This window comes from Schistocerca gregaria, chromosome 9 (assembly GCF_023897955.1).
Source record: "Schistocerca gregaria isolate iqSchGreg1 chromosome 9, iqSchGreg1.2, whole genome shotgun sequence".
NCBI lineage: Eukaryota > Metazoa > Arthropoda > Insecta > Orthoptera > Acrididae > Schistocerca > Schistocerca gregaria.
Window position 1 is genome coordinate 220,714,612 of NC_064928.1, and position 24,453 is coordinate 220,739,064.

General features: G+C 40.3%; 1 protein-coding gene across 3 annotated transcripts in view; it reads right to left on the reverse strand.

Annotated features, from left to right (window-relative positions):
* LOC126292013 (peroxidase-like) overlaps positions 1-24,453 on the reverse strand; it is a 169,018-nt gene that overhangs the window by 92,295 nt on the left and 52,270 nt on the right. For 2 of the 3 annotated variants that reach the window (XM_049985805.1, XM_049985806.1), the window contains 2 exons: positions 6,657-6,906; positions 1,509-1,714 (listed from right to left, as the gene is read on the reverse strand). In XM_049985805.1, the coding sequence (XP_049841762.1) occupies positions 1,509-1,714; positions 6,657-6,906 (456 nt within the window). Of the gene's footprint in view, positions 1-1,508; positions 1,715-6,656; positions 6,944-24,453 lie in introns of all 3 variants that reach the window. The other variant, XM_049985807.1, reaches the window with a different exon arrangement.

Below are 24,453 nucleotides of genomic sequence, written 5' to 3' on the forward strand. Positions count from 1 at the left end.
AAGATCAGGATTCAGAAAAAATTCTCAAATCTGTGATCAGTACCCTCAGTACCTTAGAAACTTGGTTTCAGCTAAATGGGCTGAATCTAAACATATCTAAGACTCACGTGATGCAGTTCAAAACCAAACAGTCAAAATGTGAGCAAATTAAGATTGTACACAACAACCAAGTTATAGAAGAAGTTGACTCAGTCAAATTCTTAGGTCTAAAAGTAGATGAAAATTTGAGGTGGCAGGCACACATTGAATACCTTGCAAACAAATTGAGCAGCTTTGCATTTGCAATGCAAATATTATCAACTGCAACGGACATTGACACGCGGAAAGTAGCATATACAAGCTACTTTGAATCCATTATTAGGTATGGTATTGTTTTTTGGGGTAACTCGACAAACATAGTGCGGATACTAAAAATACAGAAAAAAATCATACGAAATATGTGCACTGCCAATCACAAAGAACCATGTCGACCATTATTTAGGAAACTCAAAATATTAACTCTGCCATCCTTATACATATATGAGATTATTATATTTTTGTACTCCAGACGCGACTTATTTGAGGGAAACCATTTTGTCCATTCACATGATACCAGAAACAAAGAAAATTTTATGCTCCCCACCCACCGCCTCAGACTGTTTGCCCAGGGACCTCAATACATGGGAATGAAAATTTTTAATAAATTAAAAGGGAACAAGTTGATGCAGATGAATTTAGGTTCACTTAAAAGAAAGCTATATGAGGTACTGACAATGAAGTGTTATTACTCAGTGGATGAATTCATGCAGGACAATCTGGAAATTTGAGCTGGGTACAATGTGTTACATGTTCCAAGAAATATCCTTATAGTGTTGTTATTTATTATAGTGCTATCATTAATTAATGTAAAAATCATTGTAATTGTTTTATAAATTTTTGACATGTCTCCTGTACGCAAACCAAATGGATTGCAAATGTACGTCATGAGATGAATAAAACACAATTCACAATTCACTGTTAAATATGCCATATTGTATGGTATCAGTTTTTCATCTTGGGTATGTACTTGTATCCTGTATTGTATTCACAGGAGAGGAAGGAGAAATTATCAGCAGGGCTCAATAGATATTGGTAACGGAAGAGAGCATCGAAGAACTAGTCATAAGAGCTCCTTAGTGGGCTTAAATCAATAATAATAATAAAGTATCCTGTAATGCAACAACTGGTCTATAAGACCAGAAATATGTTTTTTTGACAATGACGTCACAGACAAGTCAGACACATTTTAACATTTCAATATGCACTGTTGAATGGCTACAAACCTAAATCATTAAGGTGTACTATAAATGAACAATTACCGCTCAAATGGCAGACCTTTCTTTTGGTTTCTTTTAAAGAAATAAAAAGAAGATACTCTATCTATCTAACTAACCCAATCTAAATGGCTGGAAGTACAACAAGCTTTTATTAATGTGTATTATAATGAGGCAATGCATTTGTAATATACATTTATGCATAAAATATCTTACCATCGAGGAAGACCGATTTGACAAGACGTGTATATGCAGTACTTGTCATTCCCCATGTTGGATGCTCCAAATTGTTACATGACGCATTGTGTGTTCTGTAGATATCAGAAGCATCACATGTTGGTATTTGCAGAACGTGAGCTGGATCTGCAGAAACTTTTAAGGAAATCAGGAAGTCTCCCATGGCCTCCGGGGGTATGTTAAATCTGTACAGAAGTGATAATTCAAGAAAGTTATGTACTCAAAGTTTACAGCAAGAGATTCAGGTATAATTTTTTATGAATTTATTTACACAATTTTCCTATGGAATTGCATTCATGATGTAACAGTTAAAATCTGTACAAACCTAAATTTCAATGTGATTTAAACATTGGAAGGGACATACGAGGTGTGAGTGGAAAGTTGTAAGAATGGATCCGCTACTGCTTACTGGTCTGCTGGACAGGTACACAGAGGGTGGGGAGTGAGTCATTGCCTTGTCCTTGAACGCCTTCTGACAGGAAACTGCATTTCCTTCATTCAGTTTGTTGTGGCAGATGGTTGAGTGCAAGTCTGTTAGGGCTCCGGATTCTGTCTGCATGAATAAAGATGGAGCAACGAGTTCGTGTGAAATTTTGTTTTAAAACCAGGAAATCAGCTTATGAGACTTATGAACTATTAAAAACAGTTTTTGGAGATACAGTAGTTGTATGAGCCAGTCAAATGTTTTAGTCTGGTTCAACAGATTTAATTATGGCCACAAATCATTTGAAGATTAACCACAGTCTGGTCATCCTTCCACCTCAAATAACAAATGAAAATGTTGTGGAAGTTCATGACTTACTGCACTCAGAACTTAAACTTACAATTAGGGAGATGGCTGATGAACTTAATTTAAGTTTCTATGCAGTTCAGTCAATCATAACAAGATCTGAGTTGGGAGCTACACTATCACAATGCTCCGGCTCATCGTGCCTTCTCCATCATTGAATTTTTGATCAGATTTAAAATTCCTATGCTTCCACAACCGCCATATTCCCCTGGATTGGGCCTTCTATCTGTTTCCTAAAATGAAATTTTCATTGAAATGGAAGCGATTTGACTCGATTTAAGGCATCCAGGCAGATACGGAGAGCGTCCTTAACACACTTCACGAAAAAAATTTCCAGGAATGTTTCCAAAAGTGGAAACACTGTTGGAGTTGGTATGTTCAGTCAGAAGGAGTCTATTTTCAAGGAGATGCATCACAGTAACATTCAAGTACTACCATTGTACAATTACAGCCCATTCTTAAAACTTTCCAATCACACCTCGTATGTATGAATTACATTTCAGACAAATATTTAATGCATGGGTACTTCAAAAAGTAAGTTACACATTTTGTCCCATACTAAGACCATGGCACAACAGTAACTGCACATTGTCAGACGAGAGTACGTGTTCAAGGTATCCTGCAGACACACTCCTACTGCAGGGCAGGTAACAGGTGCATCAAATTTGGGAATGAAATGACATGGAAACTGGAAACATACTCCAAAACTAAAGTACATGGGGCAGCACAAGTCTTGTGGGCAAAACATCTAAGTTGCACACTGACTCAACACAGAATTCTGGCAGTATAAGTACCAAATGCAATGTTGTATCCAGACACAGTGAAATAGTGCCAGTAATTCAACAATGGCTGCACAATTGTGGGTAATACCAATTGGGAAGGGAGGCCATCAATATCGATTGGCAATGATAGTGTCCAGTCAATCCAGGATCTGATTTAAAGCAATTACAGATTTTCTGATGATTTGGAAGTTCATACTGTAGCTCTCGAAAGGATCGGTGAACAAGATGCAGACTTCAATTTATGAGGAACTGAATGATTAGGGGAATGTTCCAACCACTGTATACAGAAATTGATGACTATATTGTAAAATAGTAGTGCATCTTGGTCACTTTGAACTGTAATGCAGGATTTAGTAAAAGTTAAGTTGGTTTGCCATAATAATCTGTAACTTACCATACTTTTTTAAATCCTCTTGTACACTTAAATAACACATCCAGGAACATTAAGGTCAATGCTTTACAGGTCACTGGATTCTCTTATTGTACTTCTGCAAATATGGCAAATCATTTTGTAAATAGCTTAATATAACTGATATAACAACGAAAGCAATCAATTTTGTTCATATCACTGATGTGTTACACAATCATGAATTTACATTTGAAAAAAGAACTCAAACCCATGTGAAATATCAGTCTTGTGCAGCCTGGTGTTTGTGAGGATTACAAGGAGGGTTTTACAGAATCTGTAGTTAGAAATGGGAATATCAGATTTTTCTGTCATCTATTATCATTAACAATCATACAGGTAGATCTGATATGTAATTTATGTTGGTGGTGTATAATGTAAACTATAAGGAGAGATTTATATGAATTTTAGCGTTCCTAACATGTTTTTTTACAGTGGCCAACAAAGGTCACCAGTCTTTATGCAAGATACCCAATGGACGTATAATGGACCTCCGTGGTATGACTTCTTTATGTATTTTAGGCAGACCATATGATGGGGTCACCCAACAGAAAATTCCTCACTGTGTATCTGGAAAGGACACTAATACAGGCAATATTATTTCAAGCATGTAGGTAGGCATCTTGTGGAGAGTTATATAAGGACTTATGAGCATACTCATGGGGCACATACTGTATCATTTAGTGGGCACCAGAGTGTGCTGGATTGCCACCCTGGCTAGTAATAGTGTTGGTGGAGATTAAAAAGTGATGCCCCATGTCTTACCCGGAATAACTGACTGGGTAAGGGGACTGTATGCACCCAGTTATTTAAAAGTGAGAGGCCCACTGTTTCTCCACAATAACAAGAGTAGCCCGCAATGCTTATGCCACATAGTCACACAAATTGAACTTCTAGGTGGTTTTCTGAGTGCTTGTATTCCTGAATGGGAGCACTGTGTGGTGTGCCAGTAAGTTTTGTTGCGGCACAATTACATAATGCACAAATCACTGAGCAACGGCATCTGAGGTGTTGCTTGCTCAACGTCCTTGCGGGAAGTGTCAGCTGTGAGGTAAAGGCTTCAAGCCACACTTTCTTCAGAGAAAAACCCGCCTATGGCAAAGAGGATAGTTGTCATTCAATTATATAACAGCTCCCTCAACCCAAAATTAATCCTATGCTTCAAAATTATTTTTAACCATGATCACTTTTCTCACATAAAAACACATCCCACTCATATGAAGGCTCTGGCATGGCTGACTCACTCCTCCATTCCAAACGATCTCTACACACCAATCAGTCCCTTCTAGAACTATGGGGTACCTGCATCAGTGACCCCACTGTGCCATAGCAAAGAAGCATAAGGGTAGATCCAATCCATCAAGTATTGGATGGAGATTTGTACCCTTGCACATTGCTGGTATTTCTCTACTGTGGATTTAAAAGTGAATACCATCGGTTGCAAGTGGTTCCAGAGGACCAACTGAAGACAGCTTTTTTTTTATTACCCTGGGGCCATTACCAGTATCAAAGAATGCTGTTCGAGCTGAAGAGTGTTCATGCCGTTTGGGCTGACGAATGCTTCTGTCACGTTTCAGCCTTTGATGGATGGAGTATTGTAGGGGCTGAAGCCTCACCAGTATTGAATTTAAATGATGACATAACTGTGTTCTCCAGGAACAGGGAAGAACATAGAGAATGTTTGAGAGAAATATTTAAGAGGTTGTGGGCTGCATATCCGACTTTGAGTATGGAGAAGTGTAATTTTGCATTGGAGAAGTTATTTAGGATACGTGATTAACGAATATTGGGTAAGAACAGATCCGAGCCAGGTATAGGGTGAGCAAGATTTTCCAGTGATAAAGATGACAAAAAACTGTAATCATTCTCGGGTCTTTCGGACTATGGGAGGAAGTTCACAAAGGGGTTCTCTGACATAGTGTGACCATTCACGTAACTAGTGAAAATGGGCGTGAAATGTGTGTGGACAGGAGTATCAGGGTGCATGTGAAGAGCTGAAAAGAGTTTTGACATTGAATCCAGTGTTGGTGTTCCTGGATTTCCAGAGGGAGTGTACAGTCATCTGAGATGATTGACATGTATGTGTAAGGACTGTTTAACAAGATTCCAGTGGAGAATCATTTCACAGTAATGATGATCAGGCATTTCTCTCAGTGTGTCAAATGATACCAATGCCAAACCAGAAAATGGTTACGTCACACAGGCAATGGTCAGTAGGTGGATACTGAATTTTTGTATACTGGAAACAATGATTATGGATTAGGAGAAGAACTTCATGTCAGACTTAATGAATGATGTCATTTGTAACACGTGAAGAAATTAAGAACTAGTCCATTTCACCTTCAGTTGAATGGAAGGAAGAATGAGGCTCATTGTATGATAGAGAGAATGTCGAGTTGCAATGTGAACTCATCACAAAGAGTGGGACAAGTACCTTTCATTTTTAGTGTGTGCATACAATTCAGAGATCCACACCAGTACACGGTTGTCACTGTATGAGGTAATGTATGGAAAAATGCCATCACACAGTGTATGTGTATGTGCGGATGGATATGTGTGTGTGTGTGTGTGTGTGTGTGTGTGTGTGTGTGTGTGTGTGTGTATACACGTGTCCTTTTTTACCCCTAAGGTAAGTCTATCCGCTCCCGGGATTGGAATGACTCCTTACCCTCTCCCTTTTAAAACCCACATCCTTTCGTCTTTCCCTCTCCTTCCCTCTTTCCTGAAGAAGCAACCATTGGTTGTGAAAACTAGAATTTTGTGTGTATGTTTGTGTGTCTATCGACCTGCCAGCGCTTTTGTCTGGTAAGTCACATCATCATTGTTTTTAGATATATTTTTCCCACGTGGAATGTTTCCCTCTATTATATATTATATACAATGTGTTTATGGGGTCATACTGACCCCAGTGGTACTAGGAGTGCTTGACACATCAAACACAGTCTACATTTGACAAAAAATTGAACATGGTCTACGTTTGACACACACACGTCAAACAAAACTGCACATTGCCTAGTATTTGACAAAACTAGTGATGTTTGACAGATTGTTTGATAGTTTACAGAGGGCTTTGTGCTTTCCCATGAAGCAGCTAATACATTGGAGGCAGACTGTCATACTGGGCCAGACAACTCAAATGCTGCACTCACTGCTTCGAGAGGTGCCTTGCGAGTGCGGTGGCGTTGGCGAGGTCCTGGAGCACGCCCTTGACCTGCTGCTTGTCACTGGCACTCGCCTCATTGGTGAGGTAGTGGTGGTACTCCGGAGTAAACAGCGGCACTTTCAGCCGCTCCGACACCTGCTTCTCGTGCTCCAACACCTTCTGCGCCAACCTGGCACCCTTCTGCAGACCTCTGTGCACCTCCTCCTCCAGCTCGGCATCACTCACGTCCAAGTCGTCTGCAACACGACACGTCGGAGCGTACCACATATGGCCCTGCTGTTTTCTTTTGCACAGTTCACAGTCAAATACGAGGTTTGCCCGGAAAATATGTATAAAAGTTGAACAATGTCTTTATGTTACAAGTTGCAGTCACTGCCAGGTGGGACTACTGCTGTAATCAATCCCATCAACGCTCAGTTCGAGTCAGAGCACTCTGAGTGAAGGTGGGAGTGTGCAGCAGCTCGTTGACAGTTACCCTTTTTCACCTGCCGTCGGCATGGAGCTCTCTCTGATTGAGGAACAGCGCGTCAACATGAAGTTTCTTGCAAAGCTAGGCAAGAATGCCCGTGAGATTTTTGAGTGTTTGCAACAGATTTACGGAGATAATTCTCTGAAGGAACCAACCGTGAACAAATGGTTAAAAAAGTTCCGGGATGGCCGAGAAGAAGTGAACGAAGACCCTCACCCTGGACACTCGAGGACATCGAGTTCCGATGCAAATGTTGAACGAATTTGGGCTTGTGTTCTTAAAGAATGATTGCTGACAAGCTGTCAACCCCCAAAACAATAGTTCGTGAAATCCTGACACAAAAACTTGAAATGAAGAAATTGTGTGCGAAAATCGTACTGAAGCTCTTGACGTCAGAACAGAAAGCAAAGAGGGTTGAGTGCTGTGAGGATGGTTGGAAGCAGAGGAACGAGGGGACTTTCTCAACCGAGTCATAACTAGAGACGAGTCATGGCTTTACGAATTCAATGTGGAGCTCAAATCTGAAAGCAAGGAATGGAAACTAGCAGGAGAACCTAGAACAAAAAAAGTCGCAAAAATCAAAGTCCAATGTGAAGACAATGTTGATTATTTTCTTTGATTCTAAGGGCATTGTTCACAAGGAATGTGTCCCTGCCGGCCAGAGAGTGAACAGAAATCTTTACGTTGAAGTTCTGACACGTCTCAGAGCTCGTGTAGCCCTAGTTCGACCGGAGTTGGCAAGAGGGGGCAGGTGGATCTTTCATCATGACAATGCGCCCGCTCACATGTCACTGCGAGTTTTTGACCCAAGCTCAATCACTGTGACAGACCACCCTGCTTATTCACCTGATTTAGCCCCATGTGACTTCCTCATGTTCCCAGAATGCAAATTGGTGCTTCGGGGGTGGCACTTGGGAGATGTGGAAGCCATCAAGGCGGAAACGACATGGCAACTGAACAACATCACAACTGAAGACTTTAAGCAATGTTATCAACAGTGGAAACGGCATTGGCAGAAGTGTATTGCATCTCAGGGCGAGTACTTTGAAGGATACCATATTGTAATACCTGAATAATTGTAAAATAAAGTTATTATTCAATTTTTATATGTATTTTCCAAACAAACCTCGTATGGAGGCTTTTGTGATCAGTGTCAAGCTCACTGAAAACCTTCTCAGATCACCTTAAAAATTAATTAAAAAGCTAAAATACTAAAATCACCGATGTTTGACCTTGCTGCAGCAACTTTCCTTGAGGGGTTGAGTTGAGTTGTTTGGGGAAGGAGACCAGACAGCGAGGTCATCGGTCTCATCGGATTAGGGAAGGATGGGGAAGGAAGTCGGCCATGCCCTTTCAGAGGAACCATCCCGGCATTTGCCTGGAGCGATTTAGGGAAATCACGGAAAACCTAAATCAGGATGGCCAGATGCAGTATTGAACCGTCTTCCTCCCCAATGCGTTTCCTTGAGGCGCAGACTTAATAGCTGGGGAGTGAGTGCCACAGTGTACTGGGTTTATAAAGGGATCATAAAACCACATGGTACCTGTGGCCTGGTGCAAATACACTGCCTGACAAAAGAGTGAATCATCCATAAGACACTGTTGGTCGTCAATGTAACTTTGTACATGTACTCTGTAACTGATTAGGGTTTCTGTTGCCTGTAACAATTAAAAAGGCCACAAGAGAGCATTAGTGTAGTTCATGTTTAGTACTGCCAGGCCTGGTAGAGTATATAAGCATCATGAACAGCAGTGGATGTTGAGTGATCACTGTGAAGGAAAAGGAGATGCCATACACCCAAATGAGACAGCACTGTCAGCACCTGACAGCGTTCAAAGAGGGACTCATTGTGGGTCTCTATTTGGTCAGCTGGGCGAATTTCCCAACATGCAGATTTGCGGGATGTCCTGATGAGACACTGGCCCGATAATGGATGGCAGGAATATTTGTGCTCAAGGTTCTGGTTGACCGTGTCTGACCACTATCACTGTATTGTGCACCGAGCACATCTCAACTCCCGTGCCTGCCATCCAAGACAAAGTAATGACATCCCTGCAACATTCTGTGTCATCCAACACTACAGGTCAGAGTTAGCTGCAGATGACCTAAGGAATGACTACCAATGTGTAAACTCCACTACACAGATGACTATGTTTAGAGTATTGCTGTGACCAAGAAACATGAACTTCTAATGAATGGTGTTGCAAGGTATTTAGTGAAGAATTGTGTTTCTTCTTTACCTCAAACGATAAGTTTTGTCGAGTATCATGGCAAACTGAGGAGAGGTCCCATTTTTCCAATGTTTTGGAGAGGAACAGCAGTATTACTCTCAGAGTTATAATGTGGGAAGGCACGGGATGTGCCTTCAGGTCACAGATAGTAGTGACAGAGTATGTGACAGTACAATGGTACATGATGGACGTCCTTCATCCTAATGGGTACTTCTCATGTGACAGTATCCTGTTGCCGTTTTCCCAACAGGATAATGACTTCCCACTTCTGGCATGTGTCTTTGTGTGCTGCTAAGGTACTCTCATGGCCAGTAAGCACCCCAGATTTGACCTCTATAGAATATACATGGGAACAAATCCTTGCCAGTGCCAATATTCAGAATATCAAGGTTTGATTATGTCAGTTGCAAGTCTGCTTGCTTCAAGAGAGGATACAACAACTTTATGTCACCATTCTCAATAGAATGTGTGCATGCATCCAGGGGGTGCAACGTCATGTTAATAAGTAGAAGAGTTCCTAGATAACAGAATGCAGCATGTCATTCTCAATGGAGAGAAGTCTTCTGAAGTAAGAGTGATTTTAGGTGTGCCACAGGGGAATGTTGTAGGACCGTTGCTATTCACAATATACATAAATAACCTTGTGGATAACATTGGAAGTTCACTGAGGCCGTAGTATATCTAGAGGTTGTAACAATGGAAAATTGTACTGAAATGTAGGAGGATCTGCAAAGAAATGACGCTTGGTGTAGGGAATTGCAATTGAATCTCAATGTAGGCAAGTGTAATGTGCTGAGAATACATAGAAAGAAAGATCCCTTATCATTTAGCTACAATATAGCACGTCAGCAACTAGAAGGAGTTAATTCCATAAATTATCTGGGAATACGAATTAGGAGTGATTTAAAATGGAATGATCATATCAAGTTGATCGTCGATAAAGCAGATGCCAGACAGATTCATTGGAAGAACCCTAAGGAAATGCAATCAGAAAACAAAGGAAGCAGGTTACAGTACGCTTGTTCGCCCACTGCCTGAATAACGCTCAGCAGTGTGGGATCAGTACCAGATACGGTTGATAGAAGAGATAGAGAAGATCCAACGGAGAACAGCGCACTTCATTACAGGATTATTTAGTAATTGCGAAAGCATTATGGAGATAATAGATAAACTCCAGTGGAAGACTTTGCAGGAGAGACACCCGGTAGCTCGGTACGGGCTTTTATTGAAGTTTCGAGAACATACCTTCACTGAGGGGTCAAGCAGTATATTCCTCCCACCTACATATATCTCGCAAAGAGACCGTGAGGATAAAATCAGAGGGATTGGAGCCCACACAGAGGCATACTGACAATCTTTCTTTCCACGAACAATACGAGACTGGAATAGAAGGGAGAACCGATAGAGGTGCTCAAAGTTCCCTCAGCCACATGCCGTCAGGTGGCTTGCGGAGTATGGATGTAGATGTAGATGTGGACTCATACTGGAAGTTCTTTGACAATTTGACTATTTTCTAATCATTGAGATAACGTCACATGTCCTCTCAGCCAGTTAAGTTTCAAATGTTTCCTGCTCCCCTTCTACACGGTTCACTTTGCTTTTGTCATGTAGTGTATTTCAGTTGGCACAGTAATTATAGTGAAGAAACAGATGCAGTGACAATGGGATCCCCGGTCACAATTCCAGTAGCGGTGGACATCTCGATGTAAGCACTTGAATGAAATGCCTCGAGCTCACGTTGTCCTCTCCGCTATGCTGGCTGTGATATGTGGATGATAACTTCATCATTTGGCCACATGGGAAAGCAGAGCTGCATTAAACTCCATCAGAGTATTGACAGCTTACGATAGAACAGGATTATAATGGTTCAATTCTGCTCCTAGATGTGGGTGGCTATTGAAACCCCAATGGAAAACTCAGACAAAGTCTACTGAAAACTTATCCACACCAACCAACACCTGTAAGCCAAATCCCACCATCAGCTGATTCAGAAGCCTTCTGACCACATCAGTGACAAAAACAGTATCGAAAAAGAATTGAAAAAGTTGTACAATACAACTGAGCCAAAGGATAAAACTGCAAAATATTAACAAGATGTACAAAATTCAGCAGGAAAACAGAGACAGAAAATGAAACAAAGAAGCAGCACTTGGTGATGCTCTTGCCTTCCAACAATGGCATCATTGGTCTGTCTTGTTTGAACCTACAAATACCACTGGGTGTCAATAGCTACAATATCATATATAAAAGTGTGAATTTGTGTGCAAGTAATGAAAATTTGACTTTCAGCATTCGTTTGTTGCAGACTGGGTGATTTTGATAATTTGTGAGTGGTAAGTGTAATTATACAGAACTTATGCTATGACTCCTAATTACATATGCTTTTTAGTTTTGTATTTTTTACATAAAATTGTTAAAAAATCAAATCAAGCACATTGTTGACTAATAATTTGAATGTTGTTACTATCCGATTTGCTTATAACCAATATCTGAGCAAAAAATTCTGAATAAATCATCCAGTTTTTCCAAAGTCGTAATCATTTATTTGTCTATACATGTACATCACATACACAGATTTCTGTCCCATTTAGATATTTTCTTCATGATGCGTCTTTTTTTTTTTTTTTTTTTTTTGTCTTAGGGCATGTACAGAAATGAAAGAAGTGGAGGCTCCAAATGGCCACTTGTTTAGAAGCAATAGCATTTTTGGCACAGGTCAGGTGAGGCCCTGGGCAGTGGCTGATTTAGTGGAAGGAATGCACAACGATAGTGTGAAGGTTGTGGGTTGCGTTCCTAAGTGGAAGCTATTTTCATTTTCAACTAGCTGTTACCTGTGGCTGTGCCCATGTACGAGTTGTTCTGTTATGGTGAGTGACCGTGAGTTAAGTAAGCTAGTGTATGTGCAGTAACTTCAGCTGCCCCTGTGTATCTGCCTATTTGGGTTAAGCATGGCTAATAAAGTGCTCCCCACTATTCCCCTTACATACAGAGGGCATGGGCAGGAGCATGCATCTATGAATTGTGCTATGGAAGTGATGTCCAAGTATGGATTAAACATACTCAATATTGTATAAGCATTGTATTCATTGCTTTGAATCATATCACATGGCACGTATCAGCCAATAAAAGCATTTACACATACATGATGACGTTCAAAAGTCAGTTAGTCTATATTTTCCTCAATTAGCACAATTTACTTCAAATTAATAAGTAACTCGTACTACACATTACTTGACCAATTTTCATGGGGTTTTGCAGGTAACTTCAGTATAGCTTTGGGCACTGTACAAGCTTCACTTCATCAGTCGGATCACAGAATAAAAGATATGCAAACATATCATAAAAATGTATGTATGCAGATATGTACTACACCCTAAAGTTGTTTTTGTTTTTGCTGAGGTTCACAAGCTACCTCCTTAAGAAATTCTACCAAAATTGATTCAGTGGGTTACTAACAATAAATTTCTATGTCATGCATGATGTGGAAGTTTTTCAGGCATCTCAGTGCTTATGACGTGACGTATCCTGAACTATGCGTCATACAATGATATAATTTTGCAGGTACATTCAATGATGTAAGTGATTACTGTCTGCAAAATGTGCCATGAATACAAGTTGTAATAAAGAAGTAATAAATTAAAATGTCATTCTTTATGCATAAGTTACACTGCATGAAGAGCGAAAATGCAGTAAACTATAAACTTTTGTCCTTTCATCATTTTGTGGCGAATCTCAGTGAAAAAAAGTCTTGTAAAGGTTTCAAATTATGTGTAAAGTTCGTTGCTGATCACCAAGTGTTCGTTGCTGATCACCAAGTGTTCTTCTGAAATACTGGTACTGGATGGATAAAATCTGGATATTCGCATGTGTTGACTTATACTCCTTTTTCATCTGCCACACCACCCTTCTGATATGTAGGTAAATTATATGTATACCAAGTTTGGTTGAAATCGATCCAGATTAGGGCTGTCAGATTTCAGTGAGGGAAAATAGGAACACATTTATCGAGACTGACATTTTTCAAATAATTATATTTACTGCACATTTTCTTCATAATACACTCAACACCATGAAGAAGAGCACTTTTCAGTTGAGCGTGCAATTCTCAACATTTTTTCATGAGACAATTCGGTCTTATAAAAATCACTGCCATTTTCATCATAACTGAAGTAAGTTTACAATTCATTTTTTATTAGATAAACTGAACATCTGTTTTGCTCATCCCTCCCATTTAATGTACACAATGGAGAAAACTCTCTGTGAATGCATTTTAAGTAAATATACTCAAAACAAATGTAATTAAAACATGGCACAATTTTTATGCACCAACCATTTCTATGATGTAGTCCCATCTCTATGATATTGCTTTCAAATGTTTATTCCCTTCTCTCCAAAACAGCTCAGAAACCATAGCAATATTCTTCCAGTCGTGTTTGTTTTTCACTAGGGTCAGGTCCTCCAATTTATCTAGCAACTGTTGCACCTTATAACCAAAAACCAGATCATTTATCCTATGTTCAACTCCATTTTTATTTTCTCCATCACACAGTATACCCAACAAATTGAGAGTTCATTTTTTTCTAAGTTGGGTACACCCTTCAACAATCTTTCTATTGTAGGCTTTAAGCTTAACCACCTTGTAGGCACGTGCCCCAACAAAGTGTTGTATTCTATATCAACAAATTGAAAGAGATTTTTCAACTAAGATTCCCCTTTTAGCTGAATCTGAGAAATAGTTGACAGTCTTAATTATTAACATTTTATTATCTATGGACATATAGCATTCATAACAGATTTACAGCAATTATGGAATATATGTGCACAGCAATTTGAGTTGGCTATAACATGATTTTCCTTTTCTCAAGTGAACATGAACAGAGTTTTTTTCCCTGTAGTTTGTATTGTCTGCAGTAAAACTTAAAATATGGGACAAACTCAACTCATGTTTTGGAATCCTTTTTCAAGATCTTCTCAAATGCATATTCACCAGAGTCCTCATAGAGATCTGGATTTTTATTTATTTATTTATTATATACTCCATGAATCTGTAGTGTGATAAATCACAAGGATGTGAAACGAGTCATGATTACATAACAAAGAAATAATACATGTATATAAAATGAAAAAGATGCGCCTTAAAATGATGAGTAAGCTTGAGGGTTAAAATCAAATCAAAGGTATAGCTTGAGTAACATGAAACAATTACTGAAAAAGAGAATATAGTACATACTCCAACTTAAACAGTCAAGATGAGTTATAGCAAAACACATTTACAAAAAGGTTTAACAATATAAATACCAATGGAATACAATTTACAAAAAAACCTCATTACTTTATCTGCAGGTACTCATCAAGAGAGTAGAAGGAATTTAACATTAAGTATCCTTTTAATTTACATTTAAAAGTAGGTAAGACATTAATGTGAACTTTAATATCTGAACGAAGAAAGTTGAAAATTTTTGTGGCAGAATAATGAACACCTTTTTGCACAAGACTTAAATGTTTCAGATCCCTATGTAAATCATTTTTTGACCTAGTACTATGATCATGACATTCGCTATTAGTTTTGAAAAGAGACTAGTTACTAGAAACAAAAATGATCAAGGAAAATATGTATCAAGAGGTGACTGTTAATATTAATAACTTATGGGATTTTTGCAAGAATATCTAGAATGAACACTGCTCATGATTCTCACAGCTCTCTTCTGTGCAGTAAATATGTTTTTGGCTAAAGGAATAGAATGAAAATAACCAAAGCAGGCAGCTTTGATAGTGTCCATGTCACCAACGAGGTTGATGATACACAGAGCATAAGTTGCCACACTGAGCTTTCTATGTAGGTCTAGGATATGCACAGACCAGTTCAAGTTGCCAACAATTAGAATGCCCAAGAACTTAGATGATTCACAGCGTAGTATATTTAGTTTAGGACAGTTTAAGTGGCATAATTAATTTTCTTGCTTAGGTGTAAGATATTGCATAAACTGAGTTTTTTTTCAATATTTAGAGTTAGTCCACTGCACTTACACCAATATAGGATGTCAACAAGTACAGCATTATATTTATTTTCTAGCTCATTGTTAGTTCAACTTTTAAGCCGAACAGTGGTATCATCAGCAAAAAGAGCAAATTTACACTCAGTGTCTGTACAAAGTGGGAGGTCATTGATGAAGATAAGAGAAAACAAAGGCCTCAAAATGGATATCCTTGAGGCACTCCACACTTTAATGTGTCCCAATCAGATGAGATGGAACTATAATTGGCACCATTAATTATCACCTTCTGTTTTCCGTTTGCATGTATGATTCAGTCCAACTACCAATGCTACCTCTCAATCCATAAGAATTAGCCTTCTGCAAGAGAATGTTGTGGTCTACACAGTCAAAGGCTGCAATATATGTTCATAAAGTATTATATGAGGTATTCTGTGTATTAACTGTGGAAACTGGTACCACGAAAAATGTGTCAAAGTTAACCTGATATACTTTAACAGGAAGACGAGTGGACATGCCGCCAATGCATCATACTTGCTACGAAATCCAAAGTAACAACACTCTAAAAATGCAGGATCACATAATTACTTCATTGAAACAAAAAAAAAAAATCGCCCTCAGCCTCAAGCATGAAAGCCCACTGGTGAAGTATCAAGAACTATTAGTGAAGTGTAATGAACTACAACTGGCAGTAACCAATAAACACACGAATAATGAACTTGCTATCTGCACCCGAAACATAAATATCGGTAACAAAAGCTGGAGTTTGACGGGACAGCTTACTACAAGAAATAGTCAAGCTGTAAATCATGCTCAGAATGTGATGCTGAATCCGAACAGAAATTGTGTGTTGTCTAGCGCCCTGTGTGATCGTAGCCCTGCACAATCTGCATGTAAACAAACTGCACGGTAAGCAAAGCTAATGTGATGGTAGGCCTACGTGAAATGGATCCAGAAAGTGATTATAGAATTGTAACTTCTGATAACCACCTGGTGCAAGATGCTAGCAAGGTCAATTTACAGTCTAACGTTGCACAAGATCTTACGCAAAAATTAACCCAAAGTGAACAATCTACCACACAGTGTATGAGTAATCGGCTAGTGAACATAATTCCTCAAGCACCAATATACACTCCTGGAAATTGAAATAAGAACGCCGTGAATTCATTGTCCCAGGAAGGGGAAACTTTATTGACACATTCCTGGGGTCAGATACATCACATGATCACACTGACAGAACCACAGGCACATAGACACAGGCATCAGAGCATGCACAATGTCGGCACTACTACAGTGTATATCCACCTTTCGCAGCAATGCAGGCTGCTATTCTCCTATGGAGACGATCGTAGAGATGCTGGATGTAGTCCTGTGGAATGCCTTGCCATGCCATTTCCTCCTGGCGCCTCAGTTGGACCAGCGTTCGTTCTGGACGTGCAGACCACGTGTGACGACGCTTCATCCAGTCCCAAACGTGCTCAATGGGGGACAGATCCGGAGATCTTGCTGGCCAGGGTAGTTGACTTACACCTTCTAGAGCACGTTGGTTGGCACGGGATACATGTGGACGTGCATTGTCCTGTTGGAACAGCAAGTTCCCTTGCCAGTCTAGGAATGGTAGAACGATGGGTTCGATGTCGGTTTGGATGTACCGTGCACTATTCAGTGCCCCTCGACGATCACCAGAGGTGTACGGCAAGTATAGGAGATCGCTCCCCACACCATGATGCCGGGTGTTGGCCCTGTGTGCCTCGGTCATATGCAGTCCTGATTGTGGCGCTCACCTGCATGGCACCAAACACGAATACGACCATAATTGGCACCAAGGCAGAAGCTACTCTCATCGCTGAAGACAACACGTCTCCATTCGTCCCTCCATTCACGCCTGTCGCGACACCACTGGAGGCGGGCTGCATGATGTTGGGGCGTGAGCGGAAGACGGCCTAACGGTGTGCGGGACCGTAGCCCAGCTTCATGGAGACGGTTGCGAATGGTTCTCGCCGATACACCAGGAGCAACAGTGTCCCTAATTTGCTGGGAAGTGGCGGTGCGGTCCCCTACGCCACTGCGTAGGATCCTACGGTCTTGACGTGCATCCGTGCATCGCTGCGGTCCGGTCCCAGGTCGACGGGCACGTGCACCTTCCGCCAACCACTGGCGACAACATCGATGTACTGTGGAGACCTCACGCCCCACGTGTTGAGCAATTCGGCGGTACGTTCACCCGGCCTCCCGCATGCTACTGTACACCCTCGCTCAAAATCCGTCAACTGCACATACGGTTCACGTCCACGCTGTCGCGGCATGCTACCAGTGTTAAAGACTGCAATGGGGCTCCGTATGCCACTGCAAACTGGCTGACACTGACGGTGGCGGTGCACAAATGCTGCGCAGCTAGCGCCATTCGACGGCCAACACTGTGGTTCCTGGTGTGTCCGCTGTGCCGTGCGTGTGATCATTGCTTGTACAGCGCTCTCGCAGTGTCTGGAGCAAGTATGGTGGGTCTGACACACCGGTGTCAATGTGTTCTTTTTCCATTTCCAGGAGTGTATGTGCAGGACAAAACTGAAAGAAATTCCAGAATGTTACATAGCAAGAAAATCTTGGATGAAATGAAAGTACTAATAGTAAGTGACAGTCAAGGAAGAGGCAGTGCTCAAATACTGCAAGACAAACTAGGGTCCTCATACCAGGTAAAAGCATAGTAAAACCTGGCACTCCACGAAAAGAGGTGGTCAAAAATGCAAGAAAATTTGACAAGGAGCTTCAGCATATGTAATACTTTGATTGCAATGGGGGGGGGGGGGGGGGAGTTCTAATGACACAGACAAACCTCATGATCTAATGATGAAATTTGTGGTAGAGCCATTGGAACCAATACTCACTCTAAGTCACAAAATGAATATCATGATACATCCTATACCCAGGAGATATGAAGTTCATAATTTAAATAGTAAAATTAAGACTGCAAACCTCCACCTGATACAAGCACTGAATTTAGCAAAATGTGCATACAAAAAAAGAATTGCTGTGAACTTTGAAATAGAGAGTAGCCAGAAACCACTTCACAACACATGGTTTACACCTAAACAAATGTGGCAAGGAGATTATCTGCAATACGGTGGCCTTCCTGACAACTATGGGAGACAATAAGAAACCAAAAGTCAGAAACCATAAACAGTTGCTTATAACCAACTGGATCAAGACAAACAAGATGGGAAATAAAAAGAGTAATAGTGGCTATACTGTTCAAACTACACTAGACAAATGCATACATACACAGTGTGATCATTCATGGAGAGTTTGCTGTCAATCTTTAAGCCCTGTAGTCTGACAGTCTTCATGTTTTCTTGGTCTTCAATGTTGATTTGACTGCATATCAAATGTTGGGATTTTTCTTCATTGATTTTCATTTTACTTATGATGAACCATTCTTTTGTTTCTTCAAACATAAAATTTGATGCACCAAGAGCTTCTGCAGCTGTATGTCCTTAGGCAATAAGGGTAGTGTAATCTGCATACTGCAACATTTGACTATTACAGCTCATATCATTGACATATATGAGGAATAGGAGAGGTCCTAAGACTGATCCTTAGGGCACTCCATGTTCCAGTTTTTGTTCAAGAGAAGTTGCTCCGTGCACTGATACTACCTGCTTTCGGTTTTCCAAATGAAATTGGAGTGTTGATAGAACAACACCTCCAACACCATAGCATCTTAACTTGGCTATTAGTGTTGTGTGAGAGATGCACTTAAAGGCTTTGCTGAGGTCACAGATTGTCAGTGCCTCTCTCTCTCTCTCTCTCTCTCTCTCTCTCTCTCTCTCTCTCTCTCTCTCTCTCATCAAAACTCTGTGAAATCATTTTTAATAAGTCCAATGTGGTGGTCACTGTTGATCTCCGTTTGTGGAAGCCGTGTTGTGTGTTTTGGAATAAGCTGTTTTCCTCAAAGTAATTCAGCACCTGGCAGTGCATCACAGACTCAGTAACTTTGGCTAGTACTGGTACCACTGAGACTGGTCTGAAGCTGGACACCTCACATGGGTCCCCCTTCTTATATATTGGTACTGTGTGCGCCAGTTTAAGGAAGTCTGGGAAGACACCAGAAGGTAGACATTTGTTTATTGCTATGGATAGTGGCTGAGCTAATTCTGCAATAATTTTCTTTAGCAGTGTGCAGGACATGCCATAGACGTCTACACTTCCTGAGTGTTTGTAGGAGTTCACAAGTTTTATCATGTCTTCAGGGTGTACTTCCTTCCAGTTTTGAATACTGCAACTGTCTGCATTTCTTATGTTTGCAGTTGGATATAGGTCAGAGTGTGGAATTTCACTGCCTTTTCCACTATTCTGACAAAATATTCATTGAAGTCATCAGGGCTACATGAATTTAAGCAGGAGGTAGTCTTCTTTCTGTTCTCATTTACAAGATTCCAGGCAGCTTTACAAGGATTTTGGGCCTCTAATGTATGTATCATATTTCTTTTTTGCTTTCTCTAATGTCTTCCTATAAGCTCCTTTGGTTAGGTAGTTGTGATGATGTAATTCTTTAGTTGGAATGTCTAAAGCTGATTTCATTCGGTCCTTGCACTTTGTTACAATACACTTCAATTTATTGAGCTCGGGTGTGTACCATTGTTTAACATTGATAACTTTCTGCCTGCCTTGTGATTTATCCACAGGATTCTTCACTGGTCTTACCAGAAACATGTCATCAAATCTTGCTTTTAAGGTTTGCAACAGACATAAGAAAGAATCACTGCCTACTAACTCTGCAATTTTCTGCTGCCAGTCTACACAAGACAGAGCTGTTTTGAGATCATTTAGTATCTCTTGTCTAACAAATCTTCTTTTGAATGTGTAGTTTGAATGCCATGTGCTTATCTGCAGTTTGCTCTTCATACTGGTTTCCATTACTAGCGCACAAGGATCTGCTATCATAGGTTCAACTACAGTGAGTTTATAATCCCAGATGTTGAGGTTGGTGATTATGGTGTCCAGGCATACACCACCCCTTATTTGCAATAACTAACTCATAACTGGTCATTAATCTCATAAAGACCCCTCTCTCTGGCATCTCCATCACCAATGTGTATGTTAAAATCTCCACACAGTGCGATTTTTTACTTTAGGCGTGTTAGGTAACACAAACAGTTCTCCATATGTCAAATAAAGTTCACGCAGAAACAACAACTAAATCAATATTTGATGTAACAGTGCAATTTCCTTGATGCTATGATCTCTGTTGGCATACACAGAGACCCCACCGTGGGTTGCAGTTTGTTGAAACCAAGCACTGGCCATGTCTAAGTATTCAACAGATTTATAGAAATCACCCCCCTGCTTCAGCTAGCCAGTGTTCACAAATACATAAAACATCTGGTTTAATTTCTTCTATAAAAATGATAGGAGATCCATTTTGGTTCTTATGCACAGCACATTTACACTTGCAATGATTATAGGCGTATTGTTTTCAGTACTAGCAACATTCTTATACAGTGATCGTTGATCCTTGTTTTTAACTTCATAATCTATTTTATTGGCATAATGGTTGGTCTCCAGAACAAAAAACGCATAAAAGTACCTTACAAAATAGCGTAACACTTTTGATTACCTTTGTTGGAAGCATCAAATCCCACACCAAAAACATTGTTATCCTTCAACTTCAGAGTTAAATTATTGACTTGTTTGGTCCCCAAAACACCAGTAATTAATGCCTCACATTTTGTCTTACCAAACGTGATTTTTTTTCTTGGCAATTTTTGAATCTGGGAATAACCGAGATGATATTTTTACATTGCAGTCACTGCTGGCATAGCTAAAATGATGATTAACTGTGTGAAACGCGAATGTAAGCTCAGACGCAGTTATATGAAATAGAGGAAAGAAGCACTAATAACAGCATATTTTTATAATTGCCTAAACAAGAGTATTATTAGCTTGAAAATTAGAAATGTTGAAATTAGCACGCACCTGCTACATACCTTATCTGCTTCAACAGAGTCCACCTTGTAGAGACTTTTCATCAGTGTGACGTTAAGCGCCTGTGTTTGTGGTTGACACTATACAACGATGCCTAACATCGTTTACACTGCCATGTGAAATCGAAAATCCCTCTCCAGCTTTTCCAACACATAACGTACCCCTAGCTTTATATACATTTCCTTGGACAAGCCGCAATTCTGGAAAGTTTTTCTCAAACTGAACGATACACTTGGTCATCTATTCCACTGTGTGCTGGTTTGAATATCTAATTTTCTTTTCGTGAGATTTTTAACACACTGCTTCCACAAAGAAATAAGTTCTAAGACGTAAAATATACGATGGCTTGCAATTCGTTGATGAACTGAGCCTATACAGTGCTCCAAACTATACTCAAGTTATCCACGGGAATCCCAGGAAAAGCGTCAAGTAGTTTAGGAGATTAATGTTTTCAAAGACAGACACGACTGCTTTACAAATTTATTGTATAGTCAATATTGAAGCGGCTATCACTTCAAGTTCTTTAGCATGTCTGTATCGCTCTCTCATATCTCCAACAAATCTGACTGTACGTTTCGCCCTTTTTTGCACATGTCAACTATCCCCTTGTTACTCCTTTGGTGCAAGTCTCATCTACTTGAGCAACACTCTTGGATGGTTCGCACAGGTGTTTTCTGTGTAAACTTCTAGACTGATAACATTTCCCTGGTATCCTATGAGTAAATGGAAGCCTGTCACTAACTTTGTGACTTACACTGTGTGATCACTACATATTACTTCCTTACATACTGTTAGGCCAAGATATTTGTATGAGCTGACTGATTCCAGCTGTGGCTCAACGGCATTTTAGGCATAGGATACCACTTTCTTTGTTTTGTTTTGTGACGTGCACAGTTTCACAATTCTGAACATTTGACGTAAGTTAGCAATCTTTCCACCGCTTTTAAATTCATCAGGATCCGATGAATCCTTGTGTAGCGTTTTCACACGGTACTTCTTTGTAGATCAGTGCAGCATCTGCAGAAACTGTTGGGGTTCAGAAAGCGTTAGTAGCAGAGATTGTGGCTTTTTGTGTTTTACAGATTGCAAGGACAGAATCTGCTGTTGCAGTGGAACGTGCATTCCATATTAAGTTCCATTGTAATCATCCTAGTGATAACATCTGTGGATGGCATCACCAATTTGGAGACACCAGCTGTCTTTGCAAAGCAAAAAGTACAGGACGACCAAGAGTGATTGAAGAATGGATTGAACGAGAGAGATCTTTCATGTATACATAGACCCACGAATTCAGTTTGGAAGGCTAGTCTTGAATTAGCAATACCAGTGATCTCTGTGAGGAGACTTTTAATGCAATGCTTACAACCGCATCCTTACGTTTGCAGTTGTTACAAGCTCTAAAGCCTAAAGATTATGGTTTATGTGTCAACCTTGGAAATGGAATTTTGCTGCATTACGATGAAGATTTTCTGATGTTGTTGTCTTCAGTCGTGAATCGGCATTTCACCTACAAGATTATGTGAACACTTATAATGTGTACATCTGTGGGTCAGCAGATCCCCATGAGATGGTATAGTTGCACCGAGACTCCCCTACAATTGATTGCCTTTTTATGAGTATATGGGCCTTTCCTTTTTTGGTGAAGCAATTTATCATGAAGTAGTAAAACTATGGTTCTTTCCTCAATTGGAATTAGATGGAGCACAGAACTTCATTTGGCAGCAAGATGGAGAGCCACCTCAAGGGCATAGTTCAGTACACGATTTGTTGAACGACGTTGTACCCAACCATTGGATTGGCCACAAGAGGCCGGATTACAGAGCTTGTTTCACATGGACTCCACATTCACACTATCTGACTCCATGCAATTTGTACCTTTAACAGTTCGTAAAGGATCATGTGTATGTGTCTCTGCTCAGAGGTGATAAACCCAGTTTAAGAAAAAACTGCATGATTAAACTTCCATTTAAGGCTACAGTTTGAAAATGGATGTGATGATCCAAAACTGGACGCCACAAATAAATGGCTGTTATCATATCTATGATGGATATTGAGGGGAAATAAAGATTTAATAATCGAAGTTGCTGGTCCTATTCTCCATAAACATGTCAGAACTTCGTATACATGTGTCAGTCCACTTTTGGGCCCTAGTCGTCTCAGTCCATTGACCTCCTGCATGGTGTTGAGTGTGGCCTTCCTGAAACCATAAATTCCATATTCATTTGACAGATGTGGGATGGTGCCCAAAACGAGCAGCAACACCGCTGAGTGATAAACCGTATTCTCGTTAGTCCGGTATCCTAGCGTGTGCTGAGAGATGTTTCTCCTTCAAATCCGAGGCGTAACATAATGTTCTAATAAAGATCGATTTCTGAGCGAGAAAACCATTGTGTCATCTTTCTTTATACCCTATCTGATCAACAGTATCTGGAGACCTTTTAGCGGACACAAATGTCTGGCGTGTCCACATTTCACCTTCATGGTGGCCTGAACTCTGGTGAGGGCACTTTCAATGAGGTGTGTGAATGTCTGTAGGGGAATGGCAGCACGTTTTTCGTCAGGAGCCGGAACCGGAGTAGGTAGCGATGTTGGATGCTGGGGTATGGAGGAAAGTGGACGTTCTAACTCAGCCCAAAGCTGTTCCACTGGGTTCCGGTCGGGAGTCGGGGCAGGCCAATCTCTTTCAGTAAGGGTTTATGAGGGGCGTTTGAAAAGTTCGTGCAAAAATAAAAACTACTTACGTGTAAACCTTTTTTATTTTTCGACATAGTCTCCTTTCAGACTTATGCACTTCATCTAACGCTGTTCTAATTTGTAGTTCCCTTACGAATAATAGGAATTATCCAAGTCCGCAAAATAGCTATTAGTTGCTGCAATCACCTCCTCGTTTGAATAAAATCTTTGTCCCACCAGCCATTTCTTCAAATTGGGGAACAAATAGTAACCCAAGGGAGCCAAGTTTGGAGAATAGGGGGATGTGAAACTAGTTGGAATCCTATTTCCATTAATTTTGCGACCACAACTGCTGAGGTGTGTGCTGGTGCATTTGGATGGAAAAGGACTTTTTTGTGGTCCAATCGCCGGCGTTTTACTTGCAGGTCGGTTTT